General features: G+C 40.3%; 3 protein-coding genes and 1 long non-coding RNA gene across 7 annotated transcripts; all 4 read left to right on the forward strand.

Annotated features, from left to right (window-relative positions):
• Positions 1–1,109: 1,109 nt before the first annotated feature.
• On the forward strand, positions 1,110–4,714 carry LOC118398335 (uncharacterized). Its single transcript, XR_008136636.1, has 4 exons — positions 1,110–2,357; positions 3,946–4,051; positions 4,373–4,429; positions 4,639–4,714. It is a non-coding gene; the product is annotated as an uncharacterized LOC118398335 (long non-coding RNA).
• Positions 4,715–5,263: 549 nt separating this feature from the next.
• polr2i (RNA polymerase II subunit I) lies at positions 5,264–8,847 on the forward strand. Its single transcript, XM_035793485.1, has 6 exons — positions 5,264–5,449; positions 7,529–7,583; positions 7,748–7,821; positions 7,973–8,047; positions 8,215–8,266; positions 8,407–8,847. Exons 1-6 carry the CDS (start codon positions 5,388–5,390, stop codon positions 8,467–8,469), a joined length of 381 nt encoding a protein of 126 aa, XP_035649378.1. The 5' UTR covers positions 5,264–5,387; the 3' UTR covers positions 8,470–8,847.
• Positions 8,848–9,215: 368 nt separating this feature from the next.
• pglyrp5 (peptidoglycan recognition protein 5) lies at positions 9,216–12,749 on the forward strand. 4 transcript variants are annotated; one of them, XM_035788588.2, is made up of 4 exons: positions 9,216–9,370; positions 9,552–9,747; positions 9,837–9,955; positions 10,044–12,749. In XM_035788588.2, exons 1-4 carry the CDS (start codon positions 9,352–9,354, stop codon positions 10,214–10,216), a joined length of 507 nt encoding a protein of 168 aa, XP_035644481.1. In that variant the 5' UTR covers positions 9,216–9,351; the 3' UTR covers positions 10,217–12,749. The 4 variants fall into 4 exon arrangements, with proteins under 4 accessions (XP_035644481.1, XP_035644491.1, XP_035644502.1 ...); XM_035788598.2 differs by having other exon boundaries at positions 9,219–9,370; positions 9,555–9,747; XM_035788609.2 differs by having other exon boundaries at positions 9,233–9,401.
• A 134-nt stretch (positions 12,750–12,883) lies between these two features.
• On the forward strand, positions 12,884–16,269 carry foxg1c (forkhead box G1c). The gene has a single exon (XM_035793739.2). The coding sequence runs from the start codon at positions 13,321–13,323 to the stop codon at positions 14,599–14,601; it is 1,281 nt and encodes a 426-aa protein (XP_035649632.1). The 5' UTR covers positions 12,884–13,320; the 3' UTR covers positions 14,602–16,269.
• The last annotated feature ends 1,030 nt before the right edge of the window (positions 16,270–17,299 follow it).

Here is a 17,299-nt window from a genome sequence, read left to right on the forward strand (position 1 = left end):
TTAACAGAATAAAATAAAAAATAGTTTTTGCAATCACTTGCTTTGTGGTTGTGTAATTCACAACACCTTTTACTAAATTCAAAAATGTACTCAATTGGATGATGGAATTGACTATACTGACTACCACATGATTGGTAGTGAAACCCTTAGATGGCACATACTCATTATTTGCTGGTCCAAATTCACTCCCTACCCCTCCTCCTTGGCCCTGACTTAACCCTTATATTTTTCTTAAGGGTCTGGATAGGTATAATCAGGAAAGTGGTGGAGCTTACACCATATTGCTTACACCTTTCACATATAGACAATTTGAAGGCTTAGGGCCAAGGGAAAGAGTCAGGCAGTGTACTGGGACCGACTGATTCACTATGGGTAAAGCCCGAATCACACTGGAGCCCTTTTTATATGTGCGCAAACAAGCATGTTCACGCAGGAAAAATAATGCATTGGGAGTCAATGAGAGAAAACAGCTATGAGTGTCAAAGGCATCACAAGTATATATAAAGTCAAATTAGAAGCTATTTTTCCACACGGCGCAATGCTGGTAAAATGATCTGATATAGTCTCAGAAAATAGACTGTGCATTGTTAAAGTCTGGAATTGTGAAGTGCAGGTTAGCGTTCAGTTAAAGTGTTTTTTTTCTGTAAATAAGTTTAACTGCAAGCCAATATTATGTATAGACTATTGCTTATGAAGCACTATGATTGTACAGTTCAAAGGAAGTGGTTCAAATTAATCAAATCTGTTTTAGAGATTGAGTGGTGTAACGTATATGCTGGGAGTCAGGAAGCAGGTGCAGAAAGTAAGTTTAATGATAAGAAGAAGCAGATGAACAAAACAGAAGGGTATGCAGACAGGCATCCAAGACTCTCATTAGGTATGTACTATATGTACAAATAAGCACAATGTTTTTGCCATAAGATTGTGCTATTAGTGCATATAAACATTGTGCTAATGTTGGAATTAAAATGGATCATTTACACAACATGCCTACCACTTTTAAGATGCAAAATATGTTTTATTGTGAAACAAACAAGACATAAGACAAAAAAACTGAAAACTTGAGCATGCATAACTACCCCCCCCAAAGTCAATACTTTGTAGAGCCACCTTTTGCAGCAATTACAGCTGCAAGTCTCTTGGGTTATGTCTCTATAAGGTTGGCATATCTAGCCACTGGGATTTGTGCCCATTATTCAATGCTAAACTGCTACAGCTCCTTCAAGTTGGATGGGTTCCCCTGGTGTACAGCAATCTTTAAATCATACCACAGATTCTCAATTGGATTGAGGTCTGGCCTTTCGACAAGGCCATTGATTGTACATTTTTATCAGAAATATGTATAATGTCAACCTAATCTCATTTTCATCCCTGCATCAAATGACCTAACACCTTTTCTGAATGTCAACTAGACTTATCCCCCTCACTAACATACTGACCTGACCGCTCCTCAGCGTGCGCATGTTGATTTTGTCCACCCAGACCAGACGTGATCAGGCCATGCAGGTTGAAATATCAAAACGAACTCTGAACCCATTGCTGTTGCTTGCTAATTTGTCCTGGGATATAAACATTGGGTTGTTATTTTAGCTGAAATGCACATGTTCCTCTACTACGACAATTAATCCACAGATAAAAGGGCAAAAATGTGTTTCTAGTCATCTCTCCTCCTTCACGCCTCTTCTTCTTTGGACTTCATATGGAGATGGCAACCAACTTAAAGGTAGATGCATTACCACTACCGACTGGAGTGTGGACCCTAGTTCATCTTTTCAATCATGTTCCTAAAAACCAATGAGGATATGGGAGAAGCGGGACTTGCAGCGCATCAAGGGTCACAATTTGAACAAAGTTATATTTTAGCACCTGGCTACGCAGATGCTTGTTGATGTGCGCGATCAGTGTGGGTGCAATGATTGAATAACTTGTATGTGTACATTTATTTTGCAACGCTTGCGCACATGAAGCGAGCAGAGTGGTCAGCATGTTACAACAATTCTGTTATTGTTATTCGAGTGCTGAAAAGAACCTCAAGAATGTTGGTGATGACGTTGTGCTCCACCTGCTTGACGATAAACCACTTTTCAAAAGTTCAACTCCTGTTCATTTTACTCGTTGTGATTGCATAATGTTGTTACAACTGTCCAGTTCCCAAACACAGCACATTCTCCTCTACTCAATATGGAAGTTACGCGAATCATCTCAAAGCTTTGTAGTTTTATACTAGCTTTCATTCTGCTTACATCTTGCACACCTGGGAAACGAGCACCGCCTTTACATGTCTGTCTGTCTGCAAGCAGCCAAGTAGTCAAACCAGTCCGAATATTTGGAACATCACCTCTGCAAGACGTTCACAGGTAAAACGAACTATTGTTGTATACATTCAAAATACATTTCCAAATGTACATTCATAATACATTCAGACATATATTTTCAACAAAAGTTAGTCATATTTAATTCACATGCAATATGCCTATACTCCATTTATACAGAAGTAAACTCATCAGCTGTAGTTGTACATAGTCATGGATGTTGAACCTGGCTGTGGAGACAATAATGGAAACCTTAAGCCTGGTAATAACATTCACACAATAGTGACCTAAATACCTATTTCTAATGAAATACAGGTTGGTTGGGCAAATAATCTTTGTAAATGTCATGTATCCTGTTCACCTACATAGTTATATTTTAAGAGGCCTATGATGTGAAATGCATATACAGTGCCTTCAGAAAGTATTCAGATTCCTTGACTTTTAACACATTTTGTTAGGTTACAGCCTTATTCTAAAAAATGTTGTTTTTTTTCTAATCAATCTACACACAATACCCCATAATGACAAAGCAAAAACAGTTAAAAAATATATATTTTCTAATTTATTCAAATCAACAGAAATGCCACATTTACATAAGTATTCAGACCCTTTACTCAGCACTTTGTTGAAGCACCTTTGGCAGCAATTACAGCCTAGAGTCTTCTTGGGTATGATGCTACAAGCTTTGCACACCTGTATTTGGGGAGTTTCTCCCATTCTTCTCTGCAGATCCTCTCAAGCTGTCAGGTTGGATGCTGAGAGTTACTGTGCAGCTATTTTCAGGTCTCTCCAGAGATGTTCAATCGGGTTCACGTCCGGGCTCCGGCTGGGCCACTCAAGGACATTCAGAGACATGTCCCAAAGCCACTCTTGCGTTGTCTTGGCTGTGTGCTTAAGGTTGTTGTCTTTAGTACTCTGGAGCAGGTTTTCATTTCATTTGCTCCGTTCATCTTTACCACAATCTTGACTAGTCTCCCACTCCCTGCCGCTGAAAAACATCCCTACAGCATGATGCTGTCACCACCATGCTTCAACGTAGGGATGGTGTCAGGTTTCCTCCAGACATGACGCTTGGCATTCAGGCCAAAGAGTTCAAGCCTGGTTTCATCAAACCAGTGAATCTTGTTTCTCATGGTTTGTTTCTTTATGTGCCTTTTGGCACATTCCAAGCGGGCTGTCATGTGCCTTTTACTGAGGAGTGACTTCCGTCTAGCCACTCTACTATAAAGGCCTGATTGGTGAAGTGCTGTAGAGATGGTGGTCCTTCTGAAAGGTTCTCCCATCTCCACAGAGTGACCATCAGGTTCTTGGTCACCTCCCTGACCAAGGCCCTTTTCACCAGATTGCTCAGTTTGGCCAGGCGGACAGCTCTAGGAAGAGTCTTGGTGGTTCCAAACTCCATTTAAGAATGATGATGGCCACCGTGTTCTTTGGGACCTTCAATGCTGCAGAAATCTTTTTGTACTCTTCCCCAGATCTGTGCCTCAACACAATCCTGTCTCTGAGCTCTATGGACAATTCCTTCGACCTCATGGCTTGTTCTTTGCTCCGATATGCACTGTCAACTGTGAGACCTTATATATACAGGTGTGCACCTTTCCAAATCATGTCCAATCTATTGAATATACCACAGGTAGACTCCAATCAAGTTGTAGAAACATATCAAGGATGATCGATGGAAACTGGATGCACTTGAGCTCAATTTTGAGTCTCATAGCAAAGTGTCTGATGTAAATAAGGTATTTATTATTTTTATAAATTATAAAAAATAAAAATAAAACTGTTTTCACTTTATCATTATGGGGTATTGTGTGTAGATTGGTGAGGATTTTAATGTTTTAAATACATTTTAGAATATGGCTGTAATGTAACAAAATATCAAAAAAGTCAAGGGGTCTGAATACTTTCTGAAGGCACTGTGTATATTTTTTACAATAGATTCTAGATCTCTGTATGTATGCAATAGTCCAATGCACTTGTAAATGACATATGATGAATGTCACTGACAAATCCTTATAGTAAAACAGAGCTAAACAACTCTATTGTATTCTGGAACACAGAACCCGAACCCACCAATCCTGATTCAACAGAGGGTGTGCCAGAGAATCCCAAACCAAGTAGGCCTTCTAACTCTTTTGTATACTGTTGTAAAGTTGACACAATATGTGCTTTACACATATATCTTATGGCATCTATATTTTCATAATTTCTGTGAAAAGGAAGAATTTGTACACATCCTATTAGCAAATCTTTGAGCATGTATCAAATGCCCTAGGCCTGGACTGATCTCTCTCTCTCCCTCTCTATGTTCATTCTTCCATTCTAGGAAAGATTGTAGCCTTCACAGCCAAACTAAACATTTGTGACAGCTACCCAACTCACAGCAGTATCCTGAAGTTTGCCAACGTCCTGGTCAATGAGGGAGGCGGCTATAGTACTCATACAGGAAAATTCAACTGCCCACTGGCTGGCTTGTACCACTTCACATTGCATATGTCCACCTACGGCCGCGCCCAGTGTAGTATCTTAAAGAATGGCCAGCGGGTTGTCTCAGCATACCACACCAGCCTGCCAGACAAATGTTGCCAAGTCGTCAGCATTGGTAGTGTGATTGAGCTCACTGAAGGAGACCAGGTTTGGGTTAATCTGTGGGGACCTACAAGACATGACATTTTTGCTACTGAAGACAATGACACTGTGTTTGTTGGGTTTCTTTTGGTATAATAACTTCATTGCATACTAAGAGGGTGTCCTGATATGTATTTATTTAGTGCCAATTTACTTGTGTTCAACTCCTCAGTGGTGTAATTAAATTGATAATGTATTTTATCGGTTAACAACAACGCATTTTTTTACATTCTGATAATAATAAACACGGAATGACACACGCGTGTTGGGTGTCATTTAGTCCTCCACAGCAGTTGGCGCTGCAACTAATAAACTGCCATCGAATTCTCTAACACTTTGTGCGCGTGCGTCTTGTTTTCATCGTGGAAGCGGGAGACAACGTTGCTAGCTAGCCAGACATTCTGAGTTGTTCATATTTCGTTGATTTTGATTTGTAAACCATTTCAAATGGATATAGAGGGTGGTACATATGAACCCGGATTCGTTGGGATTCGATTTTGTCAAGAATGGTAAGAGCAGATGGTTATAAAGAAGTTCACTTAGAAAGTGTATAACGTCACTGTAGCTAGCTAGCTAAAGACTAGTAGCTATGAAATTGAGTCGCAATCCTTATTCTCTCTGACGGTACCAGGATAGTCTAAAATTGTATGAAGTGCGCGAGGTAATTAACGTGTTATATATGAAAATAATGGGTATAATGCCAACCCAGAGATAGTGGGGTACCTGTATTATCTAGGATAGATAACGGGTGCATAATGAGTATCTGATTAGGATGTCGTGACCTGTAATACCTCAGTAAAGAATTGTGCTTGCTCTGCATAGATGTTGTTGTAAGTTGTGGTCTTTACGGTCAATCAATTACGGTCAATCACAAGTCTGTGATCATTTCGTCTCTCATTGACCTGATATCACATTAATCTAGACAATTGACTCAGTCTCACAACATAGACCAGACGTCTCTGCTTCAGTTTGTTCGTGTTTAAAAATATATATTTCATCATTCACATTGCGAGTGAGTTCAAAATGTCTTTGTAAAACGTCAAGGTTTTTCTGGCCTCTTTCTGGCCTCTTCCACCAGATCTGGGTGACGCTGAAGCATATGGGCACTCTTCCAAGTAGGCTGGAAAATAGAACGAGTCAAAATACATCTGCAGAGAAAAATACATACACTCAAGGTTGAAAAATGACAGAACGTTGGCTAAACTGGAACACTAGCGCAATCCCATAGCAAATGAATGGAATCAAACATACACACATCTTGTTTTGACTGGTGTGACGCTTATAATTCGTAATCCTCGAATAGTAAATTAGTAAACCACGATACTGACAAGTGTATTTATGCCTGCATAACGTGGAAGTAGGGAAAAATTGCAACTATTGACTATTTATGGTCTAGCGATCGATGACAGCAGAGTACGCGGTTCAACCTTATGCAATTAGAAAGAAGATATTATCCTGATTAAAATTGTGCCCGACTTGAAACAAATCTAAATATACACATTGCGAGATATTTGGCGAAATAGACCAGCATGCCTCTCCATAGGAAAACAATGGGGGGAGCGCAGCGTTGCAAGGGCAAATGGAATTTCGAGGCTAGCGTTTGATGACAACAGAGTAAACTGCCCAGCCTTACACAATTAGACAGAGGAGATTCTCATGTTTTAAAATGGTTCCAAATTGAAAAAAATCTAAATATGTACATTGTCATATATTTGGCCAAATAGACAGATATAACTATTTCCCTATAGTAAACAATGGGAAGACCTCAGAGTTCCATTAGTAATTAGTTGTTAATTACATTTTAACTACCAGCAACGTGGGCAGGTCTCATTGCCAACAATAGCAAAGCAGGCATTGTGAAGTACAACATTAAGCTGGGAATAGAACATTTGGAAGGCGAGTTGGTGCCACGGTGCTCAATAGAACAGGTGCTCAATAGAACAAATAGGAGCTGGCAGGGTGAAAAATGACCTAAATAAGGGCTGTTTTTTTGTGAATACTTCAAAACTATGGAAAGCAGCTGGGAGATGCAATGAGCTAGTTATCAGAAAAAAGCATTATTACAACATTTCAGGTGTCCAGCCTATACTAAGCAGTGTTGCTACTCTGATGCGGGTCTTTTTTATCTAAGCCTGTAGCGATTTCATATTTCTCCCACTGACCGTGGAAAAATAACCAGTTTTGATACAAATCGCCTTTCTTGTCCATGTCGCTAGGCAATGGAATTTGACTGAGAGACGTTGCAGGCTCTCCATCTTCACTCATTTGATCCACTTGTTTGCGTTTATCCGACAGCGATTACATTGTCCTCATACCTTATCCTCTTTTCCGTAGCGCTTGGCTTTGGGTTAATTTCTCTGACCCCATGTTAATATGTGAATATCTCTCGTCGGAGAGTTAGATGAGATGCAAGCATACTCCTTTACTCAGGTGTTACCTGTCACGACATCCTAATCAGACAATCATAATGCACCTGTTTAGCTATCCTAGATAGGTGCCCCCACTAGCGCTATCACTGGGTTGTCATTATGACCATTATCTTAACACAAGCTAGAATGTTATAACAAAATTGTTTCATTCTGTTTTAGCAACAACATGTTGTATCCCAAAGAAGACAAGGAGAATCGAATCCTGCTCTATGCCGTAAGTGTGATGACATTCATATACCCACTCCAAATGGCTTACAGCAGTTAGCTAGTTTCATGCACTACCTTTATTGGTTGGGAAGTGTTTGAGCTTTCAATTGTTGAAACAAGTAAATGCATGAATGTAGTAACCATTTTTGACTCCGCTGTGTATCTCAACAGTGCAGGAACTGTGACTATCAACAAGAAGCAGACAACAGCTGCATCTATGTCAACAAGATCACCCATGAAGTTGAGTAAGTGATCCCTATTTTCCACCACTTATTCTCAGACACTGAAATATATATCTGTCATGGGAAATTAAGTAATTTGTCTTATCTTTCTCACCCCTTTCTCTTCTCTCTCTCTCTCTCTCTCTATCTCTCTCTCTCTCTCTTCTCTCCTCAGTGAGCTGACGCAGATAATTGCAGATGTGTCTCAGGATCCAACGCTACCTCGGACAGAGGATCACCCCTGCCCAAAGTGAGAGTAGCCAACACTCACACACACTCGAACAAACACTCTCTCTATCTTCCTCCTTTAGCTCTCTGAAATCAGGCAATTTTTCCACACTTTTTCGATTCACAAACATCTCTATCAATTAAAAATAACTTCCAAATAAATCTAACATCTCTTTTCTCTCTTTTCAGGTGCGGTCACAAGGAGGCAGTGTTTTTCCAGTCTCACAGTATGAAGGCTGAGGTGCGTTGCTATTTTTTCATCATTGAACATTCTCTGTCCTCAAAGAGTTAGCCAAATATAGAAATACTAGAGTCCACTGAGCCATATGGATACATTAATATGTGGTGTATATGAAAGTAACTGCTTTATTTTCTATGTAGGATGCCATGAGGCTGTACTATGTCTGCACGGCCCCTCACTGTGGACACCGCTGGACGGAGTGAAGAAGAGGTCAGATGTATGCATCCACAGCGTCTGCTGTCACCCAACAGGCTACTGTGTCTCACTGGTTCACTGTGGCTTAAATCAGAATGACTGATCTTTATGTGGATCTAAAATACTCAGCCAAATCAGAAACTTTATTTACAGGAATACTAACTTTTTGTGTTAGTTCTTCATCATCTTGTTGGAGTGTACGTCGTGGAACTGCTAAGATTTGTATGGACCACTTAAATCCCATGTATTACCTTGTTGTGGAGGAACACCTAACTGTTGGGACATTGTGTTAATAATGTATTAGCTCTAGTACTTTTTTCAGGTATTTGTCTTATTATATATTTTTTTGAACTGGGAGAAGTAAAATAAAAAATACAACTTTTAAATGCTTCTGATTTCTTTCAAAAAGACTTCTCTAAAACTGTGAATGCCACTGTTGTATATATTAAATATTTCCTGAATTACCGTGGTTACACAATCCCTTGAACCAATCTCTGTTGAAATACTTGCCATCCCAAAAGAGCTGAAATAGAGATGGTTAAAAAAAGTATTGTGTTTTATAACTGGGCATATCAAATGTTCCTCTTTAGTGGTGTGGCTTCGACTTCTCTTTTTTTTCTAGGCCTACCTGTTTGGTCACTGCAGTGTATTTCCCAATGTGTGTATTTTTCAGTTGTTTTCAGACCCACTGAGAGTTGGTGTCATTGAGAAACGCATGACTAATGTGATTGGCATGCACGTGAAAGGAAAGTACGCAGAACATGTAATAACCCGCTGGAGAAACAGTCCACACCCCCTTTAACAATATGTTGTTAACAACTTATTCTAAGGAACGTCAAGGAAACTTCCTCTAGCGACTAAATCAAAAGCAAGTCTGGATAATATAATACATGGATTTAAGAGTCACTGGTAAGGACGTACCTATGAGTTCTATCGAAAGGTAATGATTCAGTTTTCTGATAATGCTTTGAGGTCTAGGTATGATACTTTGTTATGAATGGGTAAACGAAAGTGAATTGTTAGGTCTATAGTTTGGATATGGAACACCACAGATTTACTGTGGTTTGTTAACCATATGCATGCATTTCAGTAGAGATGGTTACTCGGGAACAGTGGGGAGCAGTAGCCCCTCGATGCCGGGAGACCCTCAAGTGTCCTGCTCAAAGAGTTGTCATACACCACACTGCACTGTTGCACTGCAGGGGCATCCGAGAATGTATGGACCAGCTCATCCACATACAGACAATGCATATGCAGGATAGGAACTTTGATGACATTGGATACAAGTGAGTGACCTCTCCTTTCCTGGTGTTTTCTATCATTAATTGTGTCAGGATAATACTAAATGGAAATAACTGTTTTCTTGCATTTGCAGCTTTCTTATTGGGGGAGATTGCACAGTGTATGAGGGCCGAGGCTGGGGTGTTGTGGGTGCACATACCAAGGACAATAACCGTGACTCTTTGGGCATTGCCTTCATGGGCAACTTCAACAGTAAGAAACACAATATTGGACTTTTCATCTCCAAGTCATTACAGTGTGTAAGGCATTGGTGCCAATAGGTTCCGCTTCTCTGTTTCAGATGAGAGCCCCAGTCCAGCAGCCTTGTCATCTGTTAAACAGCTCCTGCAGTGTGGGGTTTCCCAGGGGCATTTGCACCCTGGATTTACCCTGCTTGGGCATAGAGACTTGGGGGACACTGAATGTCCTGGGGAGAGACTATATGCTGCACTAAAACATCTAAAATTCCCCTAAACATAACCTCTTCCACAGGCTCAATTGCTACTGGTTCGACAGAGAAAGTGAGTTGGTGGTGAAAGAGAATACCCTGAACAGCACACTTAAAATTTTGGGACTTCCTTGTGTGTTTTTAAACCACTAGATGGGGCAATGACGCTTTATCGTAGCCATGGCCTAAAATGCATACTCTTTTTTTCACAAGCATTTCACTACAACCGCAATAACATCTGCTAAACACTTGTATGTGACCAACAAATTTTGATTTGATAATGGGGTATCCCAAACCCAGTCCTGGGGCCCCCCTGGGTGCACGTTTTGTTTTTGCCCTAAGCACTACACAGCTGATTCAAATGACCAACACCAAGCTTTGATTATTTGAATCAGCTGTGTAGTGGACCATTAGGCCACTTTATATATCTGTGTTTTGTAGAGGACATACAGTGGGGGGGGGGGATTTTGTACATTTGCCCACTGACAAAGAAATTATCCATCTATAATTTTAATGGTAGGTTTATTTGAACGGTGAAAGACAGAATAACAACAAAAAAATCCAGAAAAAAAGCATGTAAAAAATGTTAGAAATTTATTAGCATTTTAATGAGGGAAATAAGTATTTGACCCCCTCTCAATCAGAAAGATTTCTGGCTCCCAGGTGTCTTTTATACAGGTAACGAGCTGAGATTTGGAGCACACACTTAAAGGGAGTGCTCCTAATCTCAGTTTGTTACCTGTATAAAAGACACCTGTCCACAGAAGCAATCAATCAATCAATCAGATTCCAAACTCTCCACCAAGGACAAGACCAAAGAGCTCTCCAAGGATGTCAGGGACAAGATTGTAGACCTACACAAGGGTGGAATGGGCTACAAGACCATTGCCAAGCAGCTTGGTGAGAAGGTGACAACAGTTGGTGGAATACAAAAGAACTGTCAATCTCCCTCGGCCTGGGGCTCCATGCAAGATCTCACCTCGTGGAGTTGCAATGATCATGAGAACTGTGAGGAATCAGCCCAGAACTACACGGGAGGATCTTGTCATTATCTCAAGGCAGCTGGGACCATAGTCACCAAGAAAACAATTGGTAACACACTACGCCGTGAAAGGACTGAAATCCTGCAGGTCCCCCTGCTCAAGAAAGCACATATACATGCCCGTCTGAAGTTTGCCAATTAACATCTGAATGATTCAGAGGACAACTGAGTGATAGTGTTGTGGTCAGATGAGACCAAATGGAGCTCTTTGGCATCAACTCAACTCGCCATGTTTGGAGGAGGAGGAATGCTGCCTATGACCCCAAGAACATCATCTCCACCGTCAAATATGGAGGTGGAAACATGCTTTGGGGTGTTTTTCTGCTAAGCGGACAGGACAACTTCACCGCATCAAAGGGACGATGGACGGGGCCATGTACAGTCAAATCTTGGGCGAGAACCTCCTTCCCTCGGCCAGGGCATTGAAAATGGGTCGTGGATGGGTATTCCAGCATGACAATGACCCAAAACACACGGCCAAGGCAACAAAGGAGTGGCTCAAGAAGAAGCACATTAAGGTCCTGGAGTGGCCTAGCCAGTCTCCAGACCTTAATCCCAAAGAAAATCTGTAGAGGGAGCTGAAGGTTTGAGTTGCCAAACGTCAGCCTCGCAACTTTAATGACTTGGAGAAGATCTGCAAAGAGGAGTGGGACAAAATCCCTCCTGAGATGTGTGCAAACCTGGTGGCCAACTACAAGAAACATCTGACCTCTGTGATTGCCAACAAGGGTTTTGCCACCAAGTACTAAGTCATGTTTTGCAGAGGGGTCAAATACTTATTTCCCTCATTAAAATACAAATCAATTTATAACATTTTTGACAAGCGTTTTTCTGGATTAGGGTTCATGGTAGATAAACCTACCATTAAAATTATAGACTGATAATTTATTTGTCAGTGGGCAAATGTACAAAATCAGCAGGGGATCAAATACTTTTTTCCCTCACTGTACGTGGGCAATGTACAGTTTGTCTTATTTGGCAATTGATGTGCAAGCGGCTTCAGGAATCTGTTGTAAATCGCCACCCATTCAGTGTAATTGTAGAGGCAAAATATTAAGGTTGTAAAATGCGTCTGTTTAGATTAGGCTAAACATGATTTATTTGGGTATTCACCTAAAATTGTCCACATACCATTATGTTCCTTTTTCTATGAGTGTGCTGCTATAAGGTGTTCTAGGAAATAAGAACTGAGAAGGGTGTAAGGGTAAATTACACTGAGTAAATAAAAATATGCTGCTGAACAAGTACAAACTATTGACATAACTGGATGGGATTTCCATTTTGGGTGGCCAAAATATATTGTCCTGACTTGCTGTTTTGTCCTGAATGAGTTTAAGCTTTTGGGTTTATTTGAAATGGCTTCTCAAATCACTAAAACAATAAAATAAAACAATTTGTCAAAGGTAGAAAAGCTGTAGATGCTTCAACATTGTAAGCTATGCGTATTTCCAAACAAGTGAACACTTGTATTGCATGATGGAGTAATAAAGGGGACCCCATATCAAATTGAGAAGATAGAGATGGTGAAACATAAATACTGCTTCATACTGTGTGCCTTGATGTTGCAACACATCATACCTGTCTACTGTTGTGCAGGAAGCTGCATGCTCTCCAGCCAGACGTATAGGCTACACAATCTGCCCCGCAACTGTCTCGTTTAAGTTCTCCGCTTGTTTACTTACTTTAAGCGTTTACCTACTCCTAAATTACTTACACACCTTTACCTAATTCGGATTTGATGGGCTGTTTGCCAGGTTATTGTGTAAACAGACGGAAAGGAGTGGAGAGAGGCGTTCCCAGGGGGCGAAACGCAGGTGAGAGGTTTGAGTTTCACGCTCCTCGGGAAGTGTTATAATTGAACCTGGGAGTTCATCTGCCAGTCAGTGAAATTGGCAGCGCACTAAACTAATCGCAAAGTTTGTAGTATACGGCTTGTGTGACTATGCATGTTTGGATCAGGATTGTTGAGCAGGAGTTTAAGCACGAGTGGCGCATTTTGTCTTTGGCACCCCAAGACGACGTGCGTATTATTTCGTGGATTTAGAAGTTCCTTCTCTTCAGACTGCCAGACGCCGCGGGAAGTGGGTGATGTTGAACATGGAGGATTTGAAAGCTCCTGTCAGATTTTTCCACAAGTCTTCATTCAGCATCAGCAGCCTGCTGTTTCGAAGAGAGGGAGTGATGAGTGATGACGGTGCCGTGCTGGATGGGCATCTTTCCAGAAAACACATTTCTTCGATGCCATCTACTAGGCCTAAAGAAGTTTGTGCTCAAGATGGAACATATGATTTACATGGAGACAAGAATTGTCATAAAGAATACGCAGTCCAAGAAGACAAACGACTCTCCCGAAATGGAGAAAGGGAAGACGGAGAAGATACCGATGGAGTGGGAGAGGTGAAGACATCTGGAGGAGTAGAGGGAAAAGCTAAACCGGAGAAACCTCCTTTCAGCTATAACGCATTGATAATGATGGCTATTCGCCAGAGCCCGGAGCGAAGGCTTACCCTCAACGGCATTTACGAGTTCATCATGGGCAACTTCCCTTACTATCAAGAAAATAGACAAGGATGGCAGAATTCAATCCGGCATAACCTGAGTTTGAACAAGTGCTTCGTCAAAGTACCTCGCCATTATGATGACCCAGGCAAAGGCAACTACTGGATGCTTGACCCTTCAAGCGAGGACGTGTTCATAGGTGGCACAACTGGTAAACTCCGGCGCCGTTCCACGGCGGGCACCCAGACAAAGCTGGCAATAAAACGGGGTGCCCGTTTGACCTCCACCACTGCCGCCGGGCTGGCGTTCACTGGGTCCTTTTATTGGCCGGTGCCATCGTTTCTAAACCTTCAACCTCCTGCGAACTCACACCCGGACATGGGGTCATGTGTAGGGCCCAATCACTCCAACTATGCCACCTCGATCCTTTCTCAACGGTCACACCACATGAGTGCCATAAATGCTGGAGCAGACCGACTCTTCCAAACAAACCAGGAGTCATCGTATTTTGGCATGGGTGCAGGCGCGCAATACCGTCGTCATCACCAAATGAGCGCAGCCACAACATTCGCCTCTTCATCGTTGCCATGCACGTTGTCTCTCCCTAACCCGTGTTCCTTTAACTTGCTCAACCGACAAGCTAGTTATTTTTACTCGCATCACCAGGTACCCCATCCGGCGACATTCAATACATGGTGCCAGGATGAGTACCACCCAACCAAGGCATCTCCAGCCGGACCCATTTACTCCGGAAAAAATGGGCCATCGGAATGTTTGGGGAGTTTGTGTGCGGAGTTCCCTAATTATTTTCCCTCAATCAGCCCCATGAGCTCCCTCAACACCAATATTTCTTGGGATGCAGGGAAATGACCATATTTAAATGAAAAACGTCAGTTTCTCTTTATGAATTAAATCTTTATAATGTCTACCAATGCTGCGAAATGTATTCAAATAATTTATGTGAGTTTGCTATTTCCCAAATAGGCATATCTGTCTTTGGACAGAAAACAATTATTTAATATTTTTTTAATAATTGCCACTCACGCTTTAATGTGCAATTTAATCTAAACGTATCAACAACAAAAAAAACGCCATTCACCATTACAATTGTTTTCAGTGCAACAGACTATAATAATGTTGTATTATTTTACGAATAATTAATGGTCAATATTTGTGGTGCGTTCAGATCATTAAAACAAATATATTTCTTTCGTTAGTATTTTATTTTGTATTTTAATAGACCACTAACTATACATCACAAGATGAAGAGAGATGAGAAAATGATGCTGTATTTTAATTATTGCGCATGAAGTAAGAGTTTCATAATGAGGAATAATGTCGTGAAAACAACAAACTATTTGGTATCTGTGAAGGTAATTATCATGGTCGAGGTTGTTATTGCAAGATTTTGCATCATCGTTTAGGCTACTTTTACACACAGGCTAAACCATCACTCTCTGAAGTTTTGTATTCGTTTTTTTCGTTATTGGTGTTATAACTTCGTTTTGCGATTCGTAGGCCTAGTTCTTAGGGATGTGGGCTACATGAAACATTAACCATTTAATGAAAAAATGTTTAAAAAAAATGAAAATATCTTGTCCGACTGTGTTCCATAGGTGCTCTCCAGATATTTCCATTAATATAACATATCTTCTAACATATAACATAATAACATATCGTGTTTTAACAATTCACTGTTATTATCTTAAAACAAACTTGAAAGAGCAATTGTCTTCATAAATGTCCTCTATCAATATTATTGTATATAGCCTCGTTATTGTTATTCTTATTGTGTTACTTTTTATTATTACTTTTTATTTGAGTCTACATGGTAAATATTGTCTTATCTCTTCTTGAACTGCACTGTTGTTTAAGGGCTTGTAAGTAAGCATTTCATGGTAAAGTCTACACTTGTATTCAGCGCATGTGACAAATCAAGTTTGATTTGATTTGATATTGCTTGAGGAAGGCTGTGCGTAATTAACGGTTTGCCCTTTAATTAAAAACGAAATATTTGGTCATGTCTGAAAAAGTATTGGAAATATAGTGTTTGTAGTAGTGTCTGATGCTATAGTGTCTGATGCTATTAAAATAATGTATACATTACAGACAAAAGTCCAGAATTATTTTGATGTTCCTGAATTAAGAGTAAAAGTTCCTCATAAAAATATATAGGCTAAGAGTTCTCTGTCTGCACTCTCCTATTACTTCAAAATGAAATCTGCAGTGATTGTCTCCATTTGTGTTTGTAAATGTATCTCAATTGTCTCAATGCTCAATATGAACACAATGCTGTGTTATGCACTTCTTACATTTTAGAAAATAACTATACTAAATATGCTTTGAGAAATGATTCATCCCAGAGGTGGTGACTGTATGTCTTGCATGATTTGTACTGTATCTGCACTAGCTATCTTTTTCCCTTTTAAGCCTGAAAATGTTTCTTTACAGGGAACTCTGTGCATGTCATATACTGTAGGCTATACGTGTAATTCATTTGATCCATTTTATAATGTGTGTGCAATAAAAACAAAAATAGTGATATAAAAGGGATGAGTTGTATTACATATGCATTCAAAACATAACAGCCGGTTATGTGCTACTTAAGGAGCAGGAAGAGAGTGTCAATGAGTCCAGAAGGAATCCAGCTGCATCCAAATAGCACTCACACATTCCCCCAGTCCATTCAATAGCTGAGCTCAACACTCATGGTCATATTTAAACAGAAACTTCATTAGCACCTGCTGATGAAACCCACTGTTACCACCACAAATAGCCATGCTGCTGTATCTGAAAGAGTTCCAATGCAGCTGTTTTCATCTCAATATCTGGGTAACAAGTAAGTACCTTACTATGATTGTTTTAAATTTAAATGGTCAAAAATCATTTTTAAAAAAATAGCTTCTGAGCAAAGAGCAATTTCTCAAGCAATAATTTTTCTGGGACTGTCTGGGAATGGGGAGGGGAAAATGAAAACTATCTGTTAGTGTCAGAGAGGTTTTGAACTCTCTTTCTTATTGTTCTATTAACTCATTTACCACATGGTGATGTCACCATGGAAGGTCAAAACTCTAGCCCACCAGAACAGGCTGAAATTTCAGGTGGTCTTTTCAAACAGCTCTTATAATAAAATAGTATTATCATAATTTTCACAATTTCACAGTATTATTCCTACCTCATATTGTGGAAATAAATATAAAACACGGTGAAATCACGTTTTGTGACTGCACTGGGACTTTAAGATCATCAAAAGTTCAAATCTGAAACTACAGACGTGTCAGTGTGATAAAGGGCATGCAGAGCCTTGACTGAGATGTATAGGGAGAGAGATATAGACATCATAGCCTAGCTGATCTCATTGATCTACTTCTACTGTTTCGCCTGCACATGACATCACCACCTGATGAACTTTTCCTTACCTTTCTTGGGGCTCATTTGGGATATAATTTTTTTTTAAATAGATGTGTGAGGACACAGATAAGGACAGATTTCTGGAAGTGTGCCTCTATCAAACAAAAGAGGCTTTATGTGGACTGTAGCCACCTTTCCTAGACAGCCCAGTCTCAAA

The sequence above is a fragment of the Oncorhynchus keta genome, chromosome 1 (genome assembly GCF_023373465.1).
Source record: "Oncorhynchus keta strain PuntledgeMale-10-30-2019 chromosome 1, Oket_V2, whole genome shotgun sequence".
Lineage (NCBI taxonomy): Eukaryota > Metazoa > Chordata > Actinopteri > Salmoniformes > Salmonidae > Oncorhynchus > Oncorhynchus keta.